This window comes from Pristis pectinata, chromosome 16 (genome assembly GCF_009764475.1).
Source record: "Pristis pectinata isolate sPriPec2 chromosome 16, sPriPec2.1.pri, whole genome shotgun sequence".
Taxonomy (NCBI): Eukaryota; Metazoa; Chordata; class Chondrichthyes; order Rhinopristiformes; family Pristidae; genus Pristis; species Pristis pectinata.
The window spans coordinates 1,365,734-1,393,198 of record NC_067420.1 but is presented as its reverse complement, the minus strand read 5'-3'; the positions used below and the strand labels follow the sequence as shown (position 1 = coordinate 1,393,198).

Here is a 27,465-nt window from a genome sequence, read left to right as displayed (position 1 = left end):
TTTGTCTTTTCGATGACTGTAATTATTTGGTGTTTCAGAAACTTGAGTCGTTCATTGCAAACTGCAGGGAGGCTTCCAATTTATTACTGGACACCATTAGAATGTTCGAATCTAATAAACCCAGCAACACTGCACAGGTAAGTGGCCAAATAATGGAATAAAACACACGAGGAATGCAGCAAAAAAAAGGGAACCAGGAATGTGAAGACAGAGTACTAGAAGGATGCCTGGGAATAGATAACTGATGACAGTTATTTGCATCAATTGACGTTTTGATGGAATTGGCTGAAAAAAAATCACAACGTTCTAATTGTACGTCAGTTGATGGAGCTTTTAACACAGCCAGCCATGTGCACATGGATGGGTTAAAATCTGAATGGGTGTGTGAGTGATGGGGTGGTGGGGGGGACGGGGTAGTGTGTGGGGGGACGGGGTGTGCGGTGGGGGAACGTGGTGTGAAGGGGGATGGGGTGTGGATGGGGAGGGGCATGGGGTGTAGGGGGGACGGAGTATTGTGGGGGGGACGGGTGTGTGAAGGGGGGACCGGGTGTGTGGTGGGGGGATGTTGGTGTGAAGGGGGGACGGAGTGTGAAGGGGGGACGGGGTGTGTGTGGTGGGGGGACGTGTTGTGGGGGGGGGGGGGGGAATCTCTTGTAGTTTCATCCAAGTTGTTAATATTGTAAATCTCTGACCCCCGGCACTGACCCTGCAGCATCCCACCGTCGACCGACCGCCAACCCAAACCCCCACACTCATCCTCTCTCCGGTTTCTGATTCTTCGCCACCGCCCTTCCTGCCAACATCTTACCCCAAGCTCCACACACTCTGACCTTGTGCAGTAACCTTTCATGCAGCACCTCCTCGAACGCCGCCCGGAAATCCAAGTACGCTTCTCAGATTGTGCCATCTCTGGGGATTGGCCGTTCTCCCTGTGACCTCCACATGTCCCAGTCTGGAGTTGGTCTGAGGCTGCTCCCTTCCTGCAGTGACCATTTTGTCTTTACCTTTACCTGAAGGAGGTTATGAACTGCATCAGTAACCACAAGATGACCATGCAGAGGGTGTTGCAGGACGCCCGACTGGTTAACTTACAACTAGAAGGTGGAGCAATTCTCACCAGGCTGAAGAAAGAGCAAGCTCGATTCAGTTTCTCCGAGGACTACAGGTAGGAATTCTGATGTGTTTGGTTTGGAACTTTTTCCATTATTCCCGCATTTCACATTACACCCCTCTCCTTCTCAATGCTCTGACCTTCTTTGCCTGAGATAGTTGGGCAGCCACAGCATTGTAGGAATTATTGGAGGACTACTTTTTTGGCCTTTCCGCTGAGGAATTTCCTGGGCGCAATATACAGGGAAAGTGAAATGTCCAGGGCTTCCTGGGAGCCGGCAGTTTTAATAAGCAATGGCTGAACGTTGCTTGTGTAATGCAGCGGATACGGGACCACTTGTCGGCATGAGGAATTTAGTCCTGAGGCCTTGCTCGGAAAGGACGACCAGGGAGGCTCATGAGAAAGGGGAAGCAGGGAGAGGTGGGGGTGCCTGAACCATGGTGGTCCTGAGACCTTCAATGGGTTTGGGCAGCAAATGAATTTACACAATCAGCACACGTTCCAGCTGTGGTGTTCCAGCCCAGCGTAAGGGCACAGAGCTCCAGAACGGTTGTCTTTTTTCCGTGTCCTTCACTTCAGCTCTACAGTAAGGATGATAAGCATCAGTGAATTGTTACAGCGCAAAAGGAGGCCACTGTACCCACTGGGTCCATGCCAGTTCTTTGTAGAGCCATCCACTCAGTCCCATTCCCCCATCTTTTCCCCATAACCCTGCAATCTATTCCCTCTCAAGTGGCCCTCAAACAATTAATTCTGCTCCCGCCATCCTTACAGGCAGCACGTTCCAGGTCCCCCATTTTCTCCCCCTCACTTCCCTCATGTATGTTTTGCCTGGTCACTGAATCATCTACTAATCCAGGTTGGCATGGACTGGTTGGGTTGAAGGGCCTGTATCCCTGATGTATTTCTTTGTGACACTAATGGAAACAGCTTCCCTCCATTTATCATATCCAAGTGAGTCTTAATGCTGCAGTATCAAGTCTTGGGGTAGAGTCATAGAGCAATACAGCATGGATACAGGCCCTTCGGCCCAACCAGTGCATGCTGACCACGGTGCCCACCCAGATAGTCCCAGTTTCCTGCGTTCGGCCCATCTCCCTCCAAGGCCCACCCCTCCATGTACCTATCCAAGTGCTTCTTAAATGATACTGTTGTACCTGCCTCACCCACTTCCTCTGGCAGCTCGTTCCATATACTCACCACCCTCTGCGTGAAAAAGTTGCCCCTCAGGCCCCTTTTAAATCTTTCCCCTCTCACCCTAAACCTGTGCCCCCTAGTTTTGGACTCCCCTACCCTGGGGAAAAGACTGTTACCGTCCGCCTTGTCACTTCCTCTCATAATTTTAAACATTTCTACAAGGTCACCCCTCATTCTACATTCCAAGGAATAAAGACCCAGCCTGGCCAACCTCTCCCTATAACTCAGGCCCTTGAGTCCTGGCAACATCCTCGTAAATCTTTCCTGCACTCTTTCCAGTTTATCCACGTCTTTCCTATACCAGAGTGACCAAAACTGTCCACAGTGCTCCAAGTGCGGCCTCACCAATGAATTATGTAACTCTCTCAAATCTCTTTGCTTTATGATGAACAACCCCAACTTCTATATTATAACTTTGCAGCTGAAATCCCTCAACTGTGCAAGTCCCTTGGTACTTGTACAGAGAGACACTCCATTGTTGCAACTTGTTGGTCATGTAAGCTGTATATTTATACTGGCACTGAGAGTATGTATGACTTGTGACCCTTTGTATACTTGCAGAGATGCCATTGATTCAGTAACACCACTCTATAATATGGTGGAAGAGAGTGTCCATACTCTGGTGATGAGGTCTAATCAGTGTCTGCAGCACCTGGAGTTCTTGCAGGGTCTGAGGACAATCGAGGACAAATTTAAACAGGTTGGGGATAAGCTAAAGCGTTTTCAATCTGAAACATTAACTCTGTTTCTCTTTCCACGGATGCTGAAGTTACAAATTTGGGGAATGTAGACCATGCACGTGCTACCTATTTATATCAGACATAACAGCCATTATAGGATGTTCACCTCGACCCAGGCTTCAGATACCATTTACATCATTTTTCGGGGTATTAAGGTACAGGATTAATTTGCAGTAACATTCAAAGGGAAGAGTGTAATTGCTGGAAATGTAACATAAAACAGAAGATGGTAGCAGGTCCCTGGAGATGCCAAAGGTCCTTCTGTACTTTCCACTTATAATTCCAGTAAAATTCACTTATGTTGATTTAAGTTGTATATTCAGTTCGATCTTGATTTCAGGCAATTATTGGAGAATTGCTTCATCACCGTCTCTTTGTTCCTTCTTCAGCAAAACAACTGGCTCCTTTGCACAGGTGAACCATATCTGCAGAATTCAGTCACAGATGGAGATTCACTCAAAGCAATACAACAGACACAGCAAAAGTTCAGTGAATTCTTTGTACTGGCCATGGTAAGTCATGTTCATTCCATTTGTATGTTTTAATTATAACATTCCTAATAATGACATTCATATTGAGGGCACCAACGGACTGTGAGTGTATTGACCAATAGGATGGTACTCAAGGCTGGACACAGTTTACATGGGTTAGTATTTACAATATTTAAAAATTCACGTGCAAGATGTGAGCATCACTGGCAAAGACATGTTGGTTGCTCGTCCCTAGTTCTTGGGATGACAATGGTTAGCGGCCTCCTGAGTCCACTGTGTGGTACAGTCGTGTCCACCGTGCTGACAAGTGGAGAGACACAGAACGATGGAGGAATGGTCATTCTTGTCGCGTTGTGTGATCTTGAGGGAGGTTGGAGGTGATGGTGTCCCCACGTGTTGCCTTTGGCTCTCCAGGTGTGAGTCTGGAAGCTGGCGTTGAAGAAACCTTGGCGAGCCTCTGCAGTGCGTTTAGTAGGTGGTACTCGCTGCAGCTAACAGTGTGCTGGAGGGATGGGATATTTAAGATGGAGGTCGGGGCACCTATCGTTCCTGAGTCTGACTGGAACTCATTCCTGCCATCGTGGGGAGGTGGTGGTGATGCAGTCGACGCCGTTGCTCACAGCTCCGGGGACCCAGGACCGATCCTATCCTCGCTCACTGTCAGTACAGAGTTCCCAAGTTCTCTCCGTGACCGTGAGGGTTTTCCGGCACATCCCAAAGGTCTGCTGGTAGATTCATCAGTCACTGTGTATTATCCCTCATTGAGGCTACTGGTAGAAAGAATCAAAGGCTCTGTGGGAAGTTAATCAGTTGCAGGGGTACAGGGATAGAAGGAGATAGGGAATCTGGCAGAGGGTGGTCATTGCACGGCTTTCTGCAGCACGAACCTCATAGCCTCCCCATCAGCCGGATTTTGAACGTTGATGTTGTTCAGCTCCTGTTTGGCTGTGGGAGCGGGGACTCTATCACCGTCTGAGGAGAATGAATGTATTACAGGACTCCATCACTGTCAAATGGAACTGAGCTCAGTGAAGACATCAGCTCTGGCTCGCTGATGGAGGGGAAGGTGAAGAAGGCCTGAAGGTGTTTAGGCCCAAGGCTCTGTCCTGGGGAAATGTAACACTGTCTTGGGATGAATTCACTGATTCCCAACGGCTGCAACCACCTTTGGCCCATGGAGAGTTTCCTTAGATTCCCACAGAGCACATGCGTTAACAGGTTAACTGCATATGCCCTGCTTTCTACATAGAACATAGAACAGTACAGCACAGGAACAGGCCCTTCGGCCCACAACGTCTGCACCCGACACCATGCCGAATTAAACTAACTCTCTTCTGCCTACACATGATCCGTATCCCTCCACTCCCTGCATATTCATGCATCTAACAGCCTGTTACATGCCTCTATTGTATCTGCCTTCATACCACCCCTGGCAGCCCGTTCCAGGCACCCACCACTCTCTGTGTGAAAAGAACCTTCCCCCCCTCACCTTGAATGCATGTGAGCAAGACGTACCTGGGGAATTTTCTGTTTTGTCAGGTAGCTGCCGGTATTGTGGTGTGGTTGGTGCTAGAGCACTGTAGCTAGGAGGTTGTCCTCACCTGTAACCGTAGCTGTATCCAGCGTGTCTATGTGCTTCTGTGTTCCTCAAGGGCCCTCCATAAGCAGTGTCAGGTTTCCCATGTACACTGATGAGACCCAGCTTTACTTCACCAATACTTTCCTTTCCCTTTCTTCATTTCTAACTTGCTGGACAGCTTGTGCTGCACCCCATGCTGGAAGTGGAGATAGTCCTCCCAGCTGAGTACTCATATGGACTATCGTCTTCAGTCCACACTGCCTCTCCCCCGAGACTGGCTTGAAACGGAAGCAGGTTGTCTTCAAATTTGGGATCTTATTTCACCCAGCATTGGACCACATGTCCCTGCCAGCACAAATATCCCCTGTGCTCATCTCTGCATCCTTGCTCAACAAAACGTAGAATACAGAACAGTACAGCACAGGAACAATGTGCCGAACTAATTAAATTAGTAATTAAACGCCTAACTAAACTAATCCCTTCTGCCCACACAATGTCCATAACCCTCCATTCTCTGCACATCCATGTGCTTATCTAAGAGCCCCTTAAACCCCTCTATCGTATCTGCCTCCACCCCCCCACCCCCCACCCCGGCAGCACATGCCAGGCACCCACCACTCTCTGTGCAAAAAATTTGCCCCACACATCTCTTTTGAACTTACCCCCTCTCACCTTAAATGCACGCCCTCTGGTATTAGACATATTGACACTGGGAGAAAGATACCAGCTATCTACTCTATCCATGCCTCTTATAATTTTATAAACTTCTGTCAGGTCTCCCCTCAGCCTCCACCGCTCCAGAGAAAACAACCCAAGTTTGTCCAATCTCTCCTGATAACACAAGCCCTCTAATCCAGGCAGCATCCTGGTGAACCTCTTCTGCACCCTCTCCAAAGCCTCCATACCTTTCCTGAATGAATCCTGTAATACATTCATTCAAACCAGAACTGAATGCAATACTCCAGATGTGGCCAAACCAGAGTTTTATAAAGCTGCAACATAGCTTCCCGACTCTTGAACTCAATGCCTTGACTAATAAAGGCAATCATGCCATACACCTTATTTACCTCCCTATCAATTCTGTGTAGCCATTTTCAGGGAGCTATGGACTTGGACCCCAAGATCCCTCTGTACATCGACACTGTTAGGGGTCTTGCCATTAACTGTGTACTGTCCCTTTACATTTGATCTCCCAAAGTGCAACATTTGGCAGGATTAAACAATACTGCCCCTACCTCAGCTGATCTGATCTGCTGCTGAAACCCTGATGCAGACTGTAGTTACCACTAGGTGCACCCAGTCCTGGGGTCACCCTCATCTATCCAACTGTCCCTTAACAAAGTTACCTGAAGCACAGTTGTCCTGCCCCAACTCGTACTGAGTGCTGTAAGTTCAAGGCAGAGTATTCGGAAGTCATTCTCATGCACTACATCAATGGTATCAACAAGAGCAACTGTAATGATCAAATTGTAGTTCGATCCCCTTGTCTGAAGTGGACAGTGTCAACATATGCCTTTTTATGGTCTGGGTTGTGGATCTGATCCGTCAGTTCAGTGGAGTGCTTTGAATAGGTTTCCAGTTGCATCTTGATTTTCTGTTAGATCAGCGAGTAGGTTATTGTTATCTGTATGAAACAAGTCCCTCACCTGTTAATCCATCGGGGTCAGTTATTGCATCTGGTGCTCCCGGTGCGGCCTCCTCTACATCGCCGAGACCCGACACAGATTGGGAATCACTTCATCGGGCACCTTCGCTCCATCCGCTGCACCAGCCGGGATCTCCCGGTGACCAGCCATTTTAGTTCCCCATTCACACACCGACACGTCTGTCCACGGCCTCCTCCACTGCCAAGTTAAGGCTAAATACAGATTAGAGGAACAACAGCTCATATTCCGCCTTGGCAGTCTCCAACCTGACGGCACCAACATCGAATTCTCCAACTTCCAGTAACCACTCCCCTCTGTCCCCCTTTTTTCCCTCATCCCACCGGCCCCCGTCACCCCTTCTCTTTCCCCTCCCCCCCTCCACCTGCCCATCACCCACACGTCCCTCCCTCCGGTTCCCCTCCCCACCTCCTTCCCTTTATCCCAGGGTCCACTGTCCCCTCCTATCAGATTCCATCTTCAGCCCTTTGTCACTTCCACCGATCACCTCCCAGCTTCCGACATCACTCCCACTCTCCCCCCCCCCACCTGCCTATCACCCCCCCCCCCTCACCTGGATCCACCCGTCACCCCCCAGCTCTTTCCCCACCCCTTCCCCCCACCTTGTTACACCGGCTATCTCCCCTCTGTCTTCCCAGTCCTGATGAAGGGTCTCGACCCGAACCGTCGACTGTCCATCTCCCTCCACAGATGCTGCCTGACCCGCTGAGTTCCTCCAGCACTTTGTGTGCTGCTCCCGATTTCCAGCATCTGCGGCCTCTCTTATGTCTCTCTTAATTAGTATTTACTCTCTGAACCTTGCCACCTCTTGACCTCTTCTCTGAAAACTTACATCTTGACCAAGTTTTTGGCCAGGTATTCCATTCCACCTTATGTGCCATTGCATCATGTTTGTTAACACATTTATGACGCACCTTCGGTTAACAAGGTGCTCCAGGTATAAGTTGTCGTGGTGTCCAGAAATGAATACTGCCCCACTTTATAATTTTCTCACAATTACACCTTGCAGCAGGAATACAAAAAGAGTTTGGAGCTGTTGCAGGAGGCAGACCAACTGGATGGTTTCTCCTATCCTGAGTTTTCAGTGTTCAAAGATATGGTGGACGAGTTTAAAACACGGCTTAACAACTTTCACCTTAATGCCAAGAAACATCAGACAGAATTGGATACCCTCGTCAACCTGTACAACTACTGTGATAAGGTGTGTATAACTCCAAGCAGTGCAAAGTAAATATCCTGCTTCCGTGTCCAGAATGGATAAGCTGAGCAAAATATGAGCTTCCTCCATTTTTCTTTAACAGGACCTCTTGGCACATGAAGGAAACCTTTCAAGTGAAATAGTTAGAAGTCCAACCAATGTGCAGAGTTAGTAAGAGTTATCCTCTTTAGGATGTTATTGGCTGATATCTATCTGAAGGCTCAAACGAGTTCCAATAGACTAAAAGTGATACTATTCCCACTCAAATGGTAAGCTAATAGGGATGGTAGTGAGCTAACATTTAGCAAACCTTGTTGGCCTTTACTGGCATTGTGTGGCTTTGACTAGGCTGAAGAGGCAGGAGATTAGATAGACAGCATATCCTTCACTGCAAATACCTTAAGGAATGGTTGGGCTACAGAACAAGAGCTAATCACGTCCAGGATTCCTTTCCTCCAAACATACCACAGGATAGGACCACTGGCTCATTGAATAGATTTAATCAAGGGAACTGGAGGCAAAGGAGGACTCGTGCCTGCCGGTGATGCACGCTGGAAAGTGTGTGCTGGATGACCAGGTCCACCACAGTCCGGCAGCTTGTTCCTCCCAAACGTGGAGACAGAACTAAGGAAGGCCAGCAATCGCAGAGCTAAAGGGTTGTCCCCTTCGGGAGGATGACAGATTGGTGTGAACAATGACAGGATAGTTATTAAGTCTGTTTTAAGAACCTTCTCCCTGACTTGCTCTGCTTAGCCGTACTGCTTCCTGATGATCGGGAGCTGAATTTCCCAGAAGAATCCCCTATTTGTTTGCTGTAACTTTGGCGGGATATTTATAGAAACTCTAGAGAAACGGGGTGAACAACGTTTGCTGACTTGGCTGGTGTTGCTACAAACCTTGTTGTAGGTACTGTGGACAACTGGGAAAATCCCTTTGGAAGTAAACAGTGTCAGCTTTGTTGTTTTGGCACATAATGTGTAGGTAAAGCACCCAACAATGCCATTTCACCTGTCAAACGATCAAATCCATGCTCCCCAGGCAAGAATGTAAACAGATACGCAATGGGAGGAAGTTCCGAGCCATCTGCTGATGAGGTTTACGAGAATGTCGCTGGGACTTGAGGGCCTGAGTCATAGGGAGAGGTTGGGCAGGCTAGGGCTTATACCTTGGAGTGTAGGACACTGAGGGGTGACCTTATAGAGGTATTGGTATTGGTATTGGTTTATTATTGTCACTTGTACCGAGGTACAGTGAAAAACTTGTCTTACAAGCCGATCGTACAGGTCAATTCATTACACAGTGCAGTTACATTGAGTCAGTACAGAGTGCATTGATGTAGTACAGGTAAAAACAATAACAGTACGGAGTAAAGTGCCACAGCTACAGAGAGAGTGCAGTGCAATAAGGTGCAAGGTCACAACAAGGTAGATCGTGAGGTCAGAGTCCATCTCATTGTGTAAGGGAACCGTTCAATAGTCTGATCACAGGGCATAGACAGAGTGAGTGCACAGTCTTTTTCCCAGGGAAAGGGAATCAAAAACTAAGGGGCATAGGTTGAGGGTGAGAGAGGAAACATTTAAGAGACCTGAGGGGCAACTTCTTCACGCAGAGGGTGGTGAGTGTATGGAACGAGCTGCCAGAGGAAGTGGGTGAGGCAGGTACAACAGTATCATTTAAGAAGCACCTGGGGAGGTACATGGAGGGATATGGGCCGAACGCAGGAAATTGGGACTAGCTGGGTGGGCACCGTGGTCGGCCTGGACTGATTGGGCCGAAGGGCCTGTATCTGTACTGTATCACTCTCTGACTCTCTGAAATAGATTCTATAATTTAGTAATGTTTATCTTATGCCAAATGGAGAAAGCATGAATGAAGTAAGCAGATAAATGAATATTTCTTTAAAATCATTTTTCTCTCCAATCTGCCGTATAGTTCCAGCATTTATTACTTCTGTTTCAGATTTCTGACATCTACAGTATTTTCCTTTTCAATGGCAGTCATGACATGCATGGTCTCTTTTGTTAGGCTATGAAGTTGACCGAGGATTGTAAATGCTGTTTGGCCCAGCTGGGAACGAGTAGCTCTCCAGACCTTGGTGAAGAGACACTGCACCATCTCGAGAATTACCAGCAAAGGTTCTCGGAGTTCTCTATGGAAAATTTTCAGCAGATGAGGAGTCGGCTCCACAGCCTAAATAGCGTCAAAGGCATGAAGATGTGGAATGTAACCTTGCTGAATTGTGAAGAGGTCAGGCAACTCCTCGAGGAAACCCTAGACGTGTGCAGGAAGAGGCTAAAAGCTGCTGGAACTCCTTCCTCAGAGAGTGATAGAGAGCCCAGGATCACAGAGCAAAAGAGCAGCAAGGACTCAGTCACAAGTACCTCTCACGCGAGTGGGAGCTTTTGGCCTGAAGCAGGAATAATCTGGCAGAGAAAGGAAGAACACAAACCTTTGTCTGTGAAGGACATACATAACCACAAAGAAAATGTAACAAACAAGCCAAACAGAGTGCAAGCAAAGTCTTCAGTATTTGAATGGCCAGTGTGTCTGAATTCAAAAGATGTGTCAAGTGGTGAGAGGAGCCCGCAAATCCCTTCCCTCCCTTCTTACTCAGATCCTGTCTTTTCTCCTTCTGTTCGGCACAGAAGTTATCCCTCCAAGAAGATCATGCAGGCAGCACAGGGCTTCCAGCTCTCTCGGCACGCTAGCTTTTGCTCTGAAGACAAACATTCTCGGAGTGCTGCGATTGACAGTGACAGGAGAGGTGCTGCTCCAGTGATCAGCTCTGCTCTCAGTGAACCTGAGGGATCAAGTCTGACACAGGAACCAACCAAGGAGAATTCATGGTAAGATTAGAAGTTTAACGTTTGGGCAGAAACTTGTCTGTCGGATGTGAATATAAGAGAACAATATTTTTTTTTCCTCAGTGTATTTTATCGTAATTTTGTTTTGACTAAAATCACAAGAGGCAGAGATAAGGTAGACAGAATCTGTTCTGCAGGGTTGAAATGTCAAACACCACAGGATGTGCTTTTAATGTTGGGGGGGGGCAGTTTAAAGAGGGGCAAGTTTTTTACGCAGAGAGTGGTAGGTACCTGAAATGGGTTACCAGGTGTAGCAGTGGAAGCAGGCAGTTTGGTGGAGTTTAAGAGGCTTTTAGACAGACCCATGAATATGAAGGGAATGGGGGGACGTGGATGATACACAGGAGGGGGACATTTAGTTTAAATGGGCATCAAGATCAGCACAAGATCGTGGGCCGAATGGCCTGTCCAGTGCTGGACTGTTCCATGTTCTATGTTTGTTCTATGTAATCATCCCCCAAACTGTGTCACCCACAAGGCCCAAGTCAAGTCAGCCATGAGGTACTCTCCACTTGTCAGGAGAGTTATTGCTGCAATGGCATTGAAAGAGCTCAGTGGACAAAGTAGTGTGCTTCACCCGTTCCTCACTACCAGCTTATACCTCTACCTTCACCTCTACCCTCACCTCTACCCATGATGACAAAAGACATGGAGTCTCAGTATAATTGGATGCACACCTCAGCATTTTCTGCTATACATCTGATGTGATGACTTGACACCGCCAGGAGTCAGGAGACCTCTCGCCTATGATGAGGAAGATGAGAGAGGTTCCTGACCTAAATGTTGTATTCCAGCACATCAGGACCTTAGCCATAGACCCAGCCCAAGTGCACAAAATCTGCAGGAGGTCCTGTGCACTCCAGTGGATCTATTCACAATATTAGGTGTGCATCTAGAGATATAGGAAAGATATTTGGAATTCTGACTTTTAATGCCAGAAGGATTGCGGGTATTGTCCTGCTTCAAAGGTTAAATACTACAATTCTTCAGGTCATGGACACAGCCAGGATGTCCCACCTGGACCTCACCTTTCCTGGGGGGCTGTGATGGAATATTTTGTATCTTTGCCAACCTTGGTCAGGTTTACCATAATTAGAATGCAGGAACTCCCAGTTTTGTCATCCTAACCTAACTTTTCATCCAATTCAACTTAGAGTCATAGAGCAATACAGCACAGATACAGGCCCTTTGGCCCAACCAGTCCATGCCGACCACCCAGCCAGTCCCAATTTCCTGTGTTTGGTCCATATCCCTCCAAGTCCCGTCCCTCCATGTACCTATCCAAGTGCTTCTTAAATGATCCTGTTGTACCGGCCTCACCCACTTCCTCTGGCAGCTCGTTCCACACACTCACCACCCTCTGCGTGAAACAGTTGCCCCTCAGGTCCCTTTTAAATCTTTCCCCTCTCACCCTAAACCTATGCCCCCTAGTTTTGGACTCCCCTACCCTGGGGAGGAGACTGTTACCGTTCACCTTCTCTATGCCTCTCATGATTTTAAACACTTCTATAAGGTCGCCCCTCATTCTCTTACATTCCAGGGAACAAAGACCCAGCCTGGCCAACCTCTCCCTATAACTCAGGCCCTCGAGTCCTGGCAACATCCTCGTACAACTTGATCATACGGAAATTGTAACCCATGTTGGGAGACGTATGAACTCCCTGCAGCTCATGTTTTCCTTTCCACAACATACATGTCTCTTGCCTTTTCTCCGTCATTGCCTCTGGTAATATCTTCAACTTGGGGCAATTTTGGAAATTGCAGATTTGTCCTTTTCGAGCCTTGCTACTAAATCATTTGATAAATGTTACTAAATTCCAATATGTGGTTTGGATTGGCATGCTCCCATAATTTTGTTTTCAGAAGAAATCTGGCATATTAAACTTTACACTTTTTATTGGCTGTTTCCTTGACCAATATTTAAAGTGATAAATACTGACGTTGATAAGAGTTTCAGTAGCCAAGTTGAGGTTATCATTTGGTCTGATTATGGTTACTTCAATGGCACAGTTTGCAGCAAAGGAAGGTTGGCCAGCCAATGGTTCAAAGAATCCCATGATGTTAATGTGGCAGGGCAGCACAAAGCTCGGGCATTGGGAAAACTTGCTCTGGCTGCACATGTGTAACGTGATGTAAGACTGGTCACAAAATCACTAAGTCATACAGCATTGAAGGCCACAAGACCATAAGACATAGGAGCAGAATTAGGCCATTCGGCCCATCGAGTCTTCTCCACCATTCGATCATGGCTGATTTATTTTTCCCTCTCAACCCCATTCTCCTGCCTTCTCCCCGTAACCTTTGACAACCTCACTAATCAAGAACCTATCAACCTCTGCTTTAAATATACCCAATGACTTGGCCTCCACAGCCGTCTGTGACAATGAATTCCACAGATTCACCACCCTCTGGCTGAAGAAATTCCTCCTCATCTCTGTTTTACAAGGACGTCCTTCTATTCTGAGGCTGTGCCCTCTGGTCCTAGACTCTCCCACTACTGGAAACATCCTCTCCACATCCACTCTATCCAGGCCTTTCAATATTTGGTAGGTTTCAATGAGATTCCCCCCCTCATCCTTCTAAACTTCAGCGAGTACAGGCCCAGAGCCATCAAATACTCCTTGTACGTTAACCCCTTCATCCCAGGGATCATTCTTGTAAACCTCCTCTGGACCCTCTCCAACCCCAGCACATCCATCCTTGGATATGGGGCCAAAACTGCTCACAGTGTGGTCTGACCAATGCCTTATAATATTTCATCCAAATATGGTCTGACCAACGCCAAAGAAACAGGCCCTTTGGCCCATAATGTCCATGCTAACCATCGTACCAATGGTCTGTAGCCTTCCGTGCCTTGGCAATTCAAATTCTCACCTGAATACTTCTCGAATGTTGCGAGAATACCTTCTCCACCCCGTCCAGGCACTGTATTCCAGATTTCAACCATTCTCTGGGTGATAATGTTCCTCCTGCGATCCCCCTCTGAATCCCTCATCACAAACCTTTGCCTTGGCCTCTCCCCTACCACTCCAGGCACCTACCTTTCCTCTGAGCTTCCCAACTTGTTCTTCCCTTTCACCTTTCTTTTCAAATTTTGCTTTTCAACCAGCTTCCCGTGGTCCATCTATATTTGGTAGGTCAAAGTGAGATTTGAGACAAAAAATGTAAGATCTTCAAATCTCCAACTTTAGTTTCTTTTGTTCTTAATCTTTTAAAGCATGTTTTCAACTCTGAAGCTCTAGTTGGTATTCTGATTGACAACATTTGGATGTTATCTATGTTTTTATTGTGAATTGATAAGATTATCGAAAGGAAATATTTTAACAGTATGTTTACTTCTGTTTGCTTCTTGCTAATCCCCAGTAATAAACTTCAACACATTATGGAGGAGATATTGATCACTGAGAGGGAATACGTCCGTTCTCTTGGATATGTCCTTTCGCACTACTTCCCTGAGATGGATCGCCTGGACCTACCGCAGGATTTGCGGGGACAGCGAGGGACTATCTTTGGAAACCTGGAGAAACTGTATGATTTCCACAGCCAATACTTCCTGATGGAGCTGGAAAGCTGTGCAAGGGACCCCATCAGAGTTGGACGCTGCTTCCTCAGACACGTGAGACGCTGACTGATCTCCCAGGCCTTCGCTACCTCCATAAAAGTTGTCTGCCTCTCAGATTATACAATTCCTTCCAGTTCCATCTCTCTTTCTCCATCCACTTCAATATCTCACTAATTTCTTCTCCCTCATACACAAGAGTTACAGAGCACTACAGCGCAGAAACAGGCCCTTCGGCCCATCTAGTCCATGCTGCCTGATCATCTGCCCAGTCCCTGGACCATATCCCTCCAAACCCCTCTCATCCATGTATCTATCCAAACTTCTCTTAAATGTTACAATTGAACCTGCGTCCACCACTTCTGCTGACAGCTCGTTCCACACTTGCACCACCCTCTGAGTGAAGTAGTCCCCCCTCAGATTCCCCTTAAATATTTCAGCTTTCACCCTAAACCTATGACCTCTAGTTCTAGTTTCACCCGACCTCTAGTTCTAGTTTCACCCAACCTGAGGGGAAAAAGTCTGCATGCATTCACTATCTATACCCCTCATAATTTTGTATACCTCTATAAAATCTCTCCTCATTCTCCTGTCCTCCAGGGAATAAAGTCCAAACCTATTCAACCTTTCCTTATAGCTCAGGTCCTTAAGTCCCATGTACATGCCTTCTATTAAATTCATTATCACAATTGCTTCAACTGTCTTTGTAGGTTTTCCCTGTTGATTCAGTAACTAACTTCAACTTATACCTCTTACTTCCCTCAGGAATGGGAAGTGCTTTAAGCTAAATTTTCAGGACTATTTTTGAGATTAACACATTATAATGGCACTGCCTGCAGGGGAACATGGGAGAATCTTTGGGAAGAATTGCTAGAAATCAAATGGTGCCGATGGTGTGTGTTGGCCATGTGTGTCTGGACTACATCACAAGGCAACATCCAGAAATCTGTGACACATTAATGGTACCAAACTGTGTCCGGGTTCCTCTATCAGATTCACCAGGAAAATCGCACGTTTCACACATTTCCAGTGTCCATAATTTTCTCATGCCATTTGACCTTTATGGGCCTTAAATTGCACCGTGTACAAAAAGGATGTACTAAATGATCTGGACCAGTCGTCTTTATGGCATGACCTTTGTCTTCAACAGCTAATCCTATTGGATCCTTTGAAATATGATAAAAATATTATCTTTTTTGTAAGCTGTTGAGATAATTAAAATGAGAAATCTAATTGAAAGGGATTGCTTCATCATTAAAACAAGAGTTTGCATCTTTCCTTCTTTCATCACAGGAGAAGCAGTTTGGACTTTATGCATTGTACAGCAAGAACAAGCCCCGGTCGGATTTCCTGCTCAGCAGCCATGGAAACACCTTTTTCAGGGTATGGATTTCAACTTATCCTAATATACGTGCAGAACGCTTTGCACTGAATTGACCAACACCTATTCTTTTCGGGTGAACTTTAAAGTGGCTAATCCACTAGGGTGGCTGTTGCACTTCTAAGGCATGTGGTTGTGACCCTGAGTATTACTCCAAACCAAACTTACCTCCAAAACAGTCTGCCTCACTTCCGTCCGTTTTCAGAATCAGAATCGGTTTATTATCACTGACTTATATAATGTAAATTTGTTGTTTTGCAGCACAGTACAGTGCAAAATTATTGTCTGTATAAACATAGTGGTGCAGTTAACAGGGCATTGGGTCTAGTGGCTGCTTGCGGTGTTACATCCGGACTGCTCCAGTCATTCTGAGAAGGCAGTCATTCTTTGCAACGCTGCACCTTGTGATTTCAAAACCGATCCCTACCTGTATGAATCAATACATTCAATGGGAATTGCTTGAAGACTGGTTCTTGCTTATTTCAGAGGTTCCAATATTAACTCTGTACCCTTTGACCATATTTCACTGCTCCCTTATAGTTTTTAACCTGGTGTCCTAATGTTCACCGTGTATAATGGGAAAAATCATATAGTCACCATACGATAACATAATAAAATTTCATATTCCAATTCAGAAATTAGAGGTCTTGAAAAGCCGTAAGCAGTGCATCAGAGAGTCAAATGCAGCTTGAGAGCTGTGCAAAGTATCCCAGCAGTAAGTAACAGGAGCACCTAACAATGTCAGTCCAATTTTTTTTCCAAACTAAAACAGTGGCTTCTGTGATAAGTTACCAACTGAACACAATTACTGAGCGTTAGAGCTAAGACCATTAAAATTCATTACATTTTTGACATTACGTCTCTACCTTCCCCAAGGTTTGCCCCGATTAGTCACTTCTTACCCTAAAGTTTAGGCAGCTAGAGTTTGATGCACTGTTTATGTTTCAGGTTGAAAATCTGTCGTTCTGACTGACCTCTGAGTGTCTCCAGCATTCTTCTGTCTTATTTGGATTTCCAGCAATGGCAGAATTTTTTCGATTTTTTTTCCATTTGCCGATTTTGTTGACAGATCTTGCTTTGTTTAATTTTTTCAAAAATGTGTTTTAGCATTCCAGATGGATGTAAGTAAGAGTAAATATCTCAGTGTATTGTTAACTGAAAAAGACGTACTATAAAACATGACTTTGCACCCCTTGAGAAACATCACAAAGTCTTCTATTCACTCTGTGCATTCTCCTCTTCTGTGTGAGAATAACTGATCTTGCTTGCTGATACTTGTTTAACTGTGACAACAGTATTCTCGGAGTTTATTGTCCAGAGGAGATTTGGTTAGGTAGCAAAATGTTTACTAAAGAACAAATCACTGTATTAGGTTTACAAAATTATGAGCGGTATAGACAGAGTTAATGCAAGTAGGCTCTTTCCACCTAGATTAGGAGAGATAAGTACGAGAGGACATGGCTTTAGGGTGAAAGGGGAAAGGTTTAGGGGGAACATTAGAGGGAACTTCTTCACTCAAAGAGTGGTGGGAGTGTGGAATGAGCTGCCATCTGACGTGGTAAATGCGGGCTCGCTCTTAACTTTTAAGAGTAAATTGGATAGATACATGGACGAGAGAGGTCTGGAGGGGTATGGGCTGGGGGCAGGTAAATGGGACTAGCAGAATAATGTTTTGGCACAGGCTAGAAGGGCCGAATGGCCTGTTTTCTGTGCTGTAGTTTCTTATGGTTTCTATGGTAATATTATCAGCACTTTAGTTTACAGTACATGTCAGATGGGAGATAGAATGGTGAACATGATAGTGTAGAGTTCAAATGAGATTATTTGTTTGTATCGGTTCTGCAATGTGGAGCATTTAGGTCCAGGTTGCAAGTGTGAGATTTATCCATATCACCGGCCAAAAGCACTTTTCTTTGCAAGGGAAAAAGTGAAATCACAGCAGGACAGACTTTCAGTTACATCATTGCAAAGCTTAACCAACTGCAGTTTTAAAAAGTTTACAGGATTGTGGGCAGGCGCAGTAGTGTAGTGGTTAGCGTAATGCTTTTACAGCGCCAGTGACCCAGGTTCAATTTCAGCCACTGTCTGTAAGGAGTTTGTACGTTCTCCCCATGTGTGTGCGTGGGTTTCCTCTGGGCGCTCTGGTTTCCTCCCACATTCCAAAGATGTACGGGTTAGGAAGCTGTGGGCATGCTATGTTGGCGCCGGAAGCGTGGTGACACTTGCGGGCTGCCCCCAGAACACTCTACGCAAAAGATGTATTTGACTGTGTGTTTCGATATACATGTAACTAATAAAGATATCTTATATTATCTCTACTCAAGTATAGACAGGGCAGAATTCAAAACTTCAGTGTTTTTTAAGCTGAAAAGTTTCAGCGGTAAATTCAGCACTGTAACAATTTAACATGTTTCCTTTCTCTTGTCAAAGGCCAAACAGCTGGAATTAGGTGACAAGATGGACTTGGCGTCCTACCTTTTGAAACCTATTCAGAGAATCAGCAAGTACAACCTGCTCCTGAGGGATATGTTCAAAGCGTGCAGGGCCACCCAGGAGAAGGAGTGCAGGGAGCTGCAGGCAGCTCATGATATTGTGTGTTTCCAGCTCCGCTATGGGAATGATCTTCTTGCTATGGACGATATACAGGAGTGTGATGTAAGTTTAGATACAGCTTTTTAAATTATTTTACATTCAGACTTTCTTTTTTATTATCACATATTCAATTAGATAAAGAATTGGATAGATGAAAATTGCGCCAATAATATCTTAGTGTTCACAAGTTTATGGCAAACTGGAATTCTTAAGTATTTTGAAATTATAAAATATCTGATTTATTAATAACAACAAGGTTAAGTATTCTGTAAACTCTCAGTACTGTGCAATCTCTATGGCATGGTATATTTGTGCTGTAATGTTCTATTTTTCCCACTCTTCTGCACTATACTGAAGATACTGATACATTGGACGGGTACAATTTTATACCCATTCTTCACACAAGAGCCATCACACCCAATAATCACCCAGTAATCACATCGGGGCACATTTCCTTATGACTGACAGTAGTGATAAGGAATATCAACTGCAGCAAACTCCTTTTCACCAGGTCCTTGGATCTGGTTGGAAGATGGGATTAGAAATTACGTAACTACATTTAAAATTAAATGCAAAAAAAAAATGAATTAATCATACTAAATCACACATAATACTTGCTGCTATGATAGATGTTGTTTGTGGATTTTTAATGAATCTTCTGAAGAAAAGCAGAGGCACTATTGTGTATAGTTTTAGTATCTACAGGAGGTGCTGCCTGAAGAAGGCAACATCCATCATCACAGATCCCCACCATCCGGGCCGTGCCATCTTCTCACAGCTCCCATCGGGCAGGAGGTGCAGACGCCTGAAGTCCCACACCACCAGGTTCAGGAACAGCTACTTCCCTTCAACCATTCGGTTCTTGAACCAACCAGCACAACCCTAATCACTACAGTTTAGAAACACTGTGACCACTTTTCAGTAAAATTGACTTTTTTTTGTTCTTACTGTGCTCTTTCGTGTAAAAATTGTGTATAATTTATGTTTATGTTTCTCTTGTGAATGCTGCTTATCTGATGCTATGTGCCTGTGATGCTGCAAGTAAGTTTTTCATTGCACCTGTTCACACGTGGACTTGTGCAGATGGCAATAAACTCCACTTTGAACCTTGACTTCAACTTTGACTTTGAAAAAGAACATAAGCAATGAATGCTAATGTTTTATCTGTATTTAAGAAGGGAGATGGGAAATGTTAATTGATTTTAATTGTTTGTCTTTTTAAATATTTTTAGTTGTTTCATGTTTTCTTATTTAAATAAAAATTATTGCATTTGTTACAGTTTTTAAATATTTCTGAATGTCAGAGGTATTCCCAACCTTGGAAAAACCTGCCAAGAACGGATGTGTACAATACATTTCCTTGCTCTTTAAAGAGAAGGTTAAGAGCTGTCCTTCGCAGTTATGAAATGTTTGGATGGTGTAGACTTGGCAGAACTATAAGAGTCAACAATTAATCAAGCAGTTAATTCAGAAGAAATGTCTTTTTCCCAAAGGAGTGGAAATGTGGTTGAGGTGAATTGTGGAGGTGCATTTAGTGGGGTGCTAATGACAAAAGAGGACTTTGCTAATCAAGTTAGATGAGGAAGAACAGGAGGAGGCTTGAATGGAGCACAGCTGCTGGCAGAGAGTTGTTGGGCTGAATGGCCTACTTCTGTGCTGTTTGTTCTGTATTTGTTTCTCAGTTGTATCAACCCAAGCAGCACAGACCAGAGTGCAAACCTAAGAATTCATTATCTATACGTTTCCATGCCACGCCTGAGACTGTACACAGTCATTGATTCATGGGAGGCTCCAATGGACTTTTAAAACTTAAGTTCAGTACAATGTTGCCTTCATGGCACCACTAATCATTATTTTAATCATTTTGTTCCTAGGTGAATCTGAAGGAGCAGGGCCAGTTGTTACGTCGAGATGAATTTGTTGTGTGGTATGGGCGAAAGAAATGTTACAGACACATCTTCCTTTTTGAAGATCTCATACTCTTCAGCAAGACCAAAAAAACTGAAGGAAGCAATGACATCTACATTTACAAACAATCCTTCAAGGTACAACAAGCATATCCTAGTTAGAAAACTCCCTCCTATATCTGCATTGTGGCATTGAAATAGACTTTGAGTCCCTACTTTGAACCTGACAAGCTTAAGTGCATGTGTGGGACACTTAACATCTCCACTCAGACTCGGCCAGAATATTATAAAGTTATTCACTTAAATTATTTAGAACATAAAAGAAACTTGATTGTCACATTGCCATGCAAATCCGCAAACTATGGTGATGTTAGAGCAACCTTGATACTAACTTCATGCTTATACATTCCTGTATGCAAACTTTATTCTCGCTGGAGGGACTTCAAAGTTTCCTGATGAAGAGCTTCAATCTGAAGTAATGCAATTATAACTCAGGAATTAATATACATTTAGTGAAAGTAACTAAATTGCATTCAGTGTGGCAGAAATCTAATACAATAATATTGGCAGCTTTCCCTTATCATTTCTTTAAGAAGTTAAATGAAACATTTTGCAGCAAGTATAGATTATGTGATTATTCTGCTAAACTAGAACCATAGCAATCTGTATTTAATAGTGGGTTAATTGACATAGAATGGGAGCCTTCAGAGTTTATTTACAGACCAGATGGTTTCAGCAGACCTTGGCTCGATTATTAGTTTTCATATGAATGTGTGAGTATGCATATTTGGAGCACAGGTGGGCCAATCAACCCATTGACCCTGATCTGTTATATAATAATATCATGGCTGTTAACCTGAACTCCAAATACAACTCCCACCCAACCACAGCAGCCTTTCAACCCCTTCCTTTTCAAGTATATAGTCACCTCTGACTGAAAACAACAATTTCAAAGCCCGCTCCACTGCCCTTTGAGGAAGAGAGCTGCAAAGGCAAACGACCCAGTTAAAAACTGCTTTGCATCAATTAAAAGAAGTGCTGTTAGGTATCAACAGCCTGATTACTTTGCTTCATGGAACTAATACGTATCAATAGATTCTACACCCACTCCTCAGAATAACACTATAATGGTTTTAAGATTACATTAGTCCGTATGAACATCAGTAGCCTTGGGAGTTCAACTCAGGCACATGCTAAGGTGGGAATTCTGAGACTGTTGTCGGTGGTCTATAGCTGGGTAGCTGAGGAACTGGATTTTTTTTAGTTATTTTAATTTTCTGTTGACAAGAAGGATGCATGCATCATAAGCTTCCAAGGGATAAGCCTACTGCTGTGTGAATGACTTAGTCCATCTTGATCATTGTGTTTTTTGTTTTATTAATTTGCAATTCAGACTTCCGAAATCGGAATGACGCATAACTCTGGTGAAAGTGGACAGCGTTTCGAAATTTGGTTCAGAAGACAGAAATCCCAAGATACATACATCTTGCATGCACCAACTGCAGATGTGAAACAGGCATGGATCGATGACTTGGAGAAGATATTGTGGAACCAAGCATTGAGGAACAGGGGTCAGTAAATTAACAGGAATTAATAGCTAGGTTGAAGAATGCCATAAAGCCAGTAATAATCTTGTCCTCGACCTCAAATTCTCCTATTTATACTAATTTTACTTCATATGTTGTACCCTTTGTTTCTCTAACAACAGCATTTTTAAAAACAAAATTAATGATTTTTTCATGCATTTTGCTGCGATGGTATTGAACGTAACATGCATGTTTTGGTGATTAGCAGTAGTAAGGTGTCTGTCACATAAATGGCAGAAGAGAAAATCTGTTTATTTGGTGACTAGATAATTTAATCTCTTGCTAAGATTTACAGCATGATGTAGAGGGTCTGTTTACTATTACATTACCAAGTTACATTCTAAAAAGCATGGATAGTAAATATACGTCAGTGTAGCTTTGCCAATATCTCAATAGCTGTGATCTTTAGATGTTGAAGGAGCTAAATTTAATCTTATTGAATTGAGCTTGTTCTCACTTTTGTCATTGTGGACTTTTTGTGATCATTGTTGGGAGACAAAGGATCAACACACTGCATTGCATCTGGCCAGTTTGTGTTATCATGAGGCAACAAGGTCAGAATTGTCCTTTACAGTATGTGCCTAGTTGTCTTTTTGGTGAAAAGGTGATGAATTATCCTTACAACCCCTTGAATCCTCTTCATAATCATTACTGCATTTAGCCATTTCATTCTGTGCAAAACAAGATGGAAAATTGACCCTTTAACCTTGTGAAGTGATTCCCAAAGATTATTGTCCATCTGTCCAATTTCCTTTTATATTTAATTTAATCTCTTGAGCCAATCTTCAATTTTTCGACCCCTACTGTCGTTTTCAGGCGCCGAGGCCCTGAGCTTTGTAATTCCCCCAAAGGTGAACTGTTCCCCATCTCTGCAAAGCAAATGCTGCTTATGCAACAATGTTTTTGGACATTTATCTGACTATTTCTTGAAGTTGCTTTCTTCGGTAACCCTCCCATTGATTATGATCTTCTTCCTCATACGTGGAAAGGTGGAGTGAGCTAAAGCTTATGAAGAAAGGTGGAGTGAGCTGGGGCTTTTCTCTTTGGAGCGACAGAGGATGAGAGGCAACTTGATAGAGGTGTATAAGATTATGAGGGGCATAGATAGAGTGGACAGCCAGCATCTTTTTCTTGGGGCGGTGATGGCCAATACCAGAGGACATCAGTTTAAGGTGAGTGGAGGAAAGTTTAGGGGAGATGTCAGAGGTAGGTATTTTACACAGAGAGTGGTGGGTGCTTGGAATGCACTGCCGGGGGTGGTGGTAGAGGCTGATACAACAGGGACATTTAAGAGACTCTTAGATAGGCACATGGATGTAAGAAAAATGGAGGGTTATGGGCTGTGTAGGAGGGAAGGGTTAGATTGATCGTGGAGTAGGTTTATATCAGTCGGCACAACATCATGGGCTGAAGGGCCCGTACTGTGCTGTACTGTTCTATGTTCTTGTTCTACCTTCTTCCAATGATAAAGGTGCTAAAGAAAGGCAACATATTATTGCTGTGATATAGTCTGTGATATAGACCCGAATATCCTTTCTGCAGCTCCATTGCTGACTGAGTTGGCCGTGCCTGGAAGAATAAAAACCAGTGAACACTCAGCAGGTCAGGCCTTATCTGTAAAGGGAGAGACAGAGTCAATGCCTTTCATCAGAACCAGAAAAGTTATAAATCAGCCACGTTTTAATTTGCGGAGAAGAGGGAGCTGGCGAGAACAGGGGGAGTGTTGGTGATAGGGTGGGAACTAACGGAGACTGGGTGACACATTCAGTAGTGGTGCTGGTGAGGGAGGGTGGTGATAGCTTGTTAACTGCAGCACAACCGGCTGAAGGTGATGTACAGACAAAGAGGTGAATGGAAACCGAGGGAAAATACAAGGCGTTGGAACTGTGAGACACCGAACATGGCGATGGCTGGAAATCTGCAATAAAAGGCACTGTCAGATCAGGCAATTCTGATACAAACCGGAAGGGTTGGTTATCTGAAATTGTCGAATTCATTGCTGAGTCCCAAAGCTTGAATCTGCCCAGCCAGAAGGTGAGATGGCGTTTTTTGAGCTTACATTGGACAGTGTAAGAGGCCAAGGGAATGGAGTTCAGGGTGGCAAGTAACTGGAAGGTCAGGATTAGCCCCATCAGATTTCCAGCAAACGTGTTTTCAGTACCTCACAGTTCCCGCATCTTCTCTCTCTCTCTCCTCTGTTCTCCTTCATCTGCTACTGTTTACACCTCCCCAGACAGATCAGCTACAACTAATAAGTGTTCAACACCCCCTCTCAGCAAGCATCCCATCGTCAATCACTCAGCCCCTCTTAGTTCTGTCTAACAGTGTAACCAGGCAGGTACTGCAGCCTTAATATCTGAATGGAACTAATCGGACAGTGGAAGATGGCTTGCTTCTGTCTGCTAATATTGGTGAAAGATTGGTATGATTGTTTTTTTAATCGCTAACATTTGCTTTTCTAAAGAAGTATTTCCACCTGCAATTTTAGTCACTGGTCTGTTGAGCCATTGGCTACAATGAGTAGGAACCACAGTCTGAAATTCTGCATTGAAGCATCTGGTTTTATATTGCAACATGAAGGAACTTGGTGTCTTGTTTAACTCCAAGGGTGGCCACTAATTGGCATGAATTGTGTTGCTAGCTACAATCAACTAAACATTGCCCAAGAGCTTGGAAATTGTTCCTCAGTATTGTTTAAGCTTTTTGTTTTAATTAAATGCAAAACAGCCCCTATCAATGTTGAAATTCCTTCTTTAGAACTCCAGAAGCAGGAGAGGGTGTTCATGGGCATTGGCAATAAGCCATTTATGGACATCAAACCTAGCGAAGCAGCCATCAGTGACAGATCGGTTGACTGCACCACAAAAGGGAAAGGTATGAGCTTAACTCGGAGGCTAACGAAGTGAGGGACTGGATTCTGCAGTGTGTCAGAAGCATGTCCTGTGCCATGGAGGCTGAGTTCAAAGCCTTCTCTCCATGGACTCTGAGCAGAAAGATTCTTGGTAATCTTAACTTGTAAACATCCAAAGAAATGACTTCAGTTAAACACCTATCAGCACCAATCTGAGAATCATCTTCAAGGCCACAAGAACCAAATGCTAGAGATTGAAACGTCAGAGATTGAAATGTCCCATTCCTGTCTGGTGTTAACCAAGGTATTAAACAACTGGGATAGTGGGACAAGATTTGATCATTGCCACAGTTAACCTTGACATGATTTTACAATCTTTAAGCACATAACACAAAGGTATTTTATTCTTTGCTATTTATTCATTTTGAAAAAGTGCAGTTTCTTAAAATATAAAGACACCCAATTTTATTCATACTGGAGGGACCTACAGCATATCAGGGCTGTGAAATTTTGGATTATTTTGATGCTATAATTCATTGTCTATTTTTTCTTTGATTAAGAATCATGTGCTGTGCAAATGCAAGTCATCGAAGTACGTGTTTGAGAGTGAAAGTTGTTACAATGATCATTCACTCTTCACTTTTTCTTTGTTATCCTGAAATGCCAGAAAAAATACCTGATGACCCAGAAGAAAAAAGTTGCTTGTACATTATGTTTCCATCAAACATAATATACATTGTCATCCATCTACCTATACACATTGAAGGACTTGATTCAAGCCTGGTCCAATATCTCATGTGTGCTTGCTAAATAATATTGGAACACCAGATTCCAGAGTGCAGCTACAAAGGGCACACAGCACACATGATGTTTCGCCTTATTCAGACCAGTCCCAAAGCCCCAAAAGTCTACAACTCTTCCTCCTGTACCATTTCTCCATGAATGCATTCATCCTCCTATTTGTATTCTTACTGGGGCGTGATACAAGGAGTAATTTTCTCTGAATAACGCACAACCTCTAGGAATTATAATTCCTCCTGGACACCCATCTTCATACACCTCAGACTTTCCACTGAGCACACGTTCTGAAAGGCAATTTTGATTGACTAAGTACCTTAATCAAGTTCGGGGTCAAGACTTGTATGTAGCAAAGCAACAGCTGGCCATATATCTTGGACCCAGAGCATCTGATATCAAAAGGGTATTTTGCTAAACTACATGATTTTCTCAGAACCCGTTCAGGCTGGATTAACTCATACACTGAATAGAACATGCATAACGTTTCTAGAATTGATCCAAAAAGGCAGATAATCTGTCTGCTTACACTGATCAGAATGTATTTCCACTCTCACTGTGCTAACATGGTTGGTTGTGTCTGTTACAGAGCAGGCCAAGAGACCAAATTCCATTGGATCGAATGGCAGCGTCTCCTCCTCAGGAAGTCAATCTTCCTCCTCATCTTCTGGCATTGGATCCCTGAACGTGCACAGTTACTCCTCCTCACCTTCAGCTTCCAGAAGCAACACCGGCATCAACAACTGCTTGTATAACAAAGGGATGTGCATTGAGGAAGATGACCTGGAGAATGACTCCAGTGGGAGACCTTTTATTAGTGAGTGACAAAATCACAAGTACCAGTCTGTATAAGCACCGCTTGAAGCATTTTTCAGGAGGAAGGACAGAGCCTTAGGGTTGTACAGGATGGAAACAGGCCCTTCGGTTCTCTGAGTCCACGCTGACCCACTGACACCAATCCTACACTAACTCCATTCTAGTCTCCCCACCTCCCATCAGTTCTGCTCAGATTCTACCATTTACCTACGCACTAGGGGCATTTTACAGTGGCCACTTTGTGTTATTCACTTAAATTCACCCAACTAATTCTTACTTCATATCAAACTGTGACTGTGAGAGGAAACCAGAGCACCTGGGGGAAACCCCTGCAGTCACAGGGAGCACCAGGGGTCGAGATCGAACCCAGGTCACTGAAGCTCTGCTGGCTGTGCCAACCCGTGCTGGGTGAAACCGTGAATGGGATGAGGGTACCACGCTGTCCACAGGCTGACAGAACCAAAAGCTCATCCCTGATACGTAATGTGGTTAGGTAGCCAGTGTCAATAGGACATGGACAGTAAGGGAGCTTGTTATGAATCATGAATTAGTTTAACAATCTATTACTTTGTTATGTTGCAATAATATTCCTTTTGATGGAGCATTAAAGCTGGGGAAAGAAATGTTCTAATACTGGAAAGATAGAAACATTGACAGTTATTAAGTTAGACCACTGTTGAGTTTGCAGGAAGATGGGGAGGTCCGGCGTGTGGCCATCGACGTAGTGGTGGGTCAACTGTTGGTACAGCTGAAAGAAAAAAAGTCAAACCACTTGCAGTTTCAGAACAGTACTGCTGGTGCTACATTGGTTTAGTATCTCGAATCACTGACTGGTATAAATCCAAATCATGTAGAGATCAGAACTGCAGAAGCAAAGGATTGGCAAAAACACCTGGACTCGGGAAGCCGCCTTCCCTCATTCTGGTGCTTCTCTCTTGCAGATCACTAAAGCTGAAGAGCAGGTTAAGCATCAGCTATGACACAGGTTCAAAGCTTTTGGGATAAATCATCCAAGTTGGTGTTTCCCCTCTCCATGGGTAAATGATTCAGTCTAGTGCTACCTAGTACCAAGGCACCACCATGTTCCATTGTGAATGCTTCGAATCATTCCTTGATTAAACATTTTTATGTGGT

General features: G+C 44.3%; 1 protein-coding gene across 4 annotated transcripts in view; it reads left to right on the top strand.

The window, feature by feature from the left end:
• Nucleotides 1–27,465, top strand: part of LOC127578965 (uncharacterized protein KIAA1755-like) — a 141,886-nt gene that overhangs the window by 109,660 nt on the left and 4,761 nt on the right. For 3 of the 4 annotated variants that reach the window (XM_052031565.1, XM_052031563.1, XM_052031562.1), the window contains 13 exons: nucleotides 39–137; nucleotides 1,017–1,165; nucleotides 2,870–3,008; nucleotides 3,438–3,560; nucleotides 7,792–7,983; nucleotides 10,006–10,826; nucleotides 14,208–14,460; nucleotides 15,697–15,786; nucleotides 18,215–18,439; nucleotides 20,251–20,421; nucleotides 21,677–21,854; nucleotides 24,627–24,743; nucleotides 26,105–26,332. In XM_052031565.1, the coding sequence (XP_051887525.1) occupies nucleotides 39–137; nucleotides 1,017–1,165; nucleotides 2,870–3,008; nucleotides 3,438–3,560; nucleotides 7,792–7,983; nucleotides 10,006–10,826; nucleotides 14,208–14,460; nucleotides 15,697–15,786; nucleotides 18,215–18,439; nucleotides 20,251–20,421; nucleotides 21,677–21,854; nucleotides 24,627–24,743; nucleotides 26,105–26,332 (2,785 nt within the window). The remainder of the gene's footprint in view (nucleotides 1–38; nucleotides 138–1,016; nucleotides 1,166–2,869; nucleotides 3,009–3,437; nucleotides 3,561–7,791; nucleotides 7,984–10,005; nucleotides 10,827–14,207; nucleotides 14,461–15,696; nucleotides 15,787–18,214; nucleotides 18,440–20,250; nucleotides 20,422–21,676; nucleotides 21,855–24,626; nucleotides 24,744–26,104; nucleotides 26,333–27,465) is intronic. The other variant, XM_052031564.1, reaches the window with a different exon arrangement.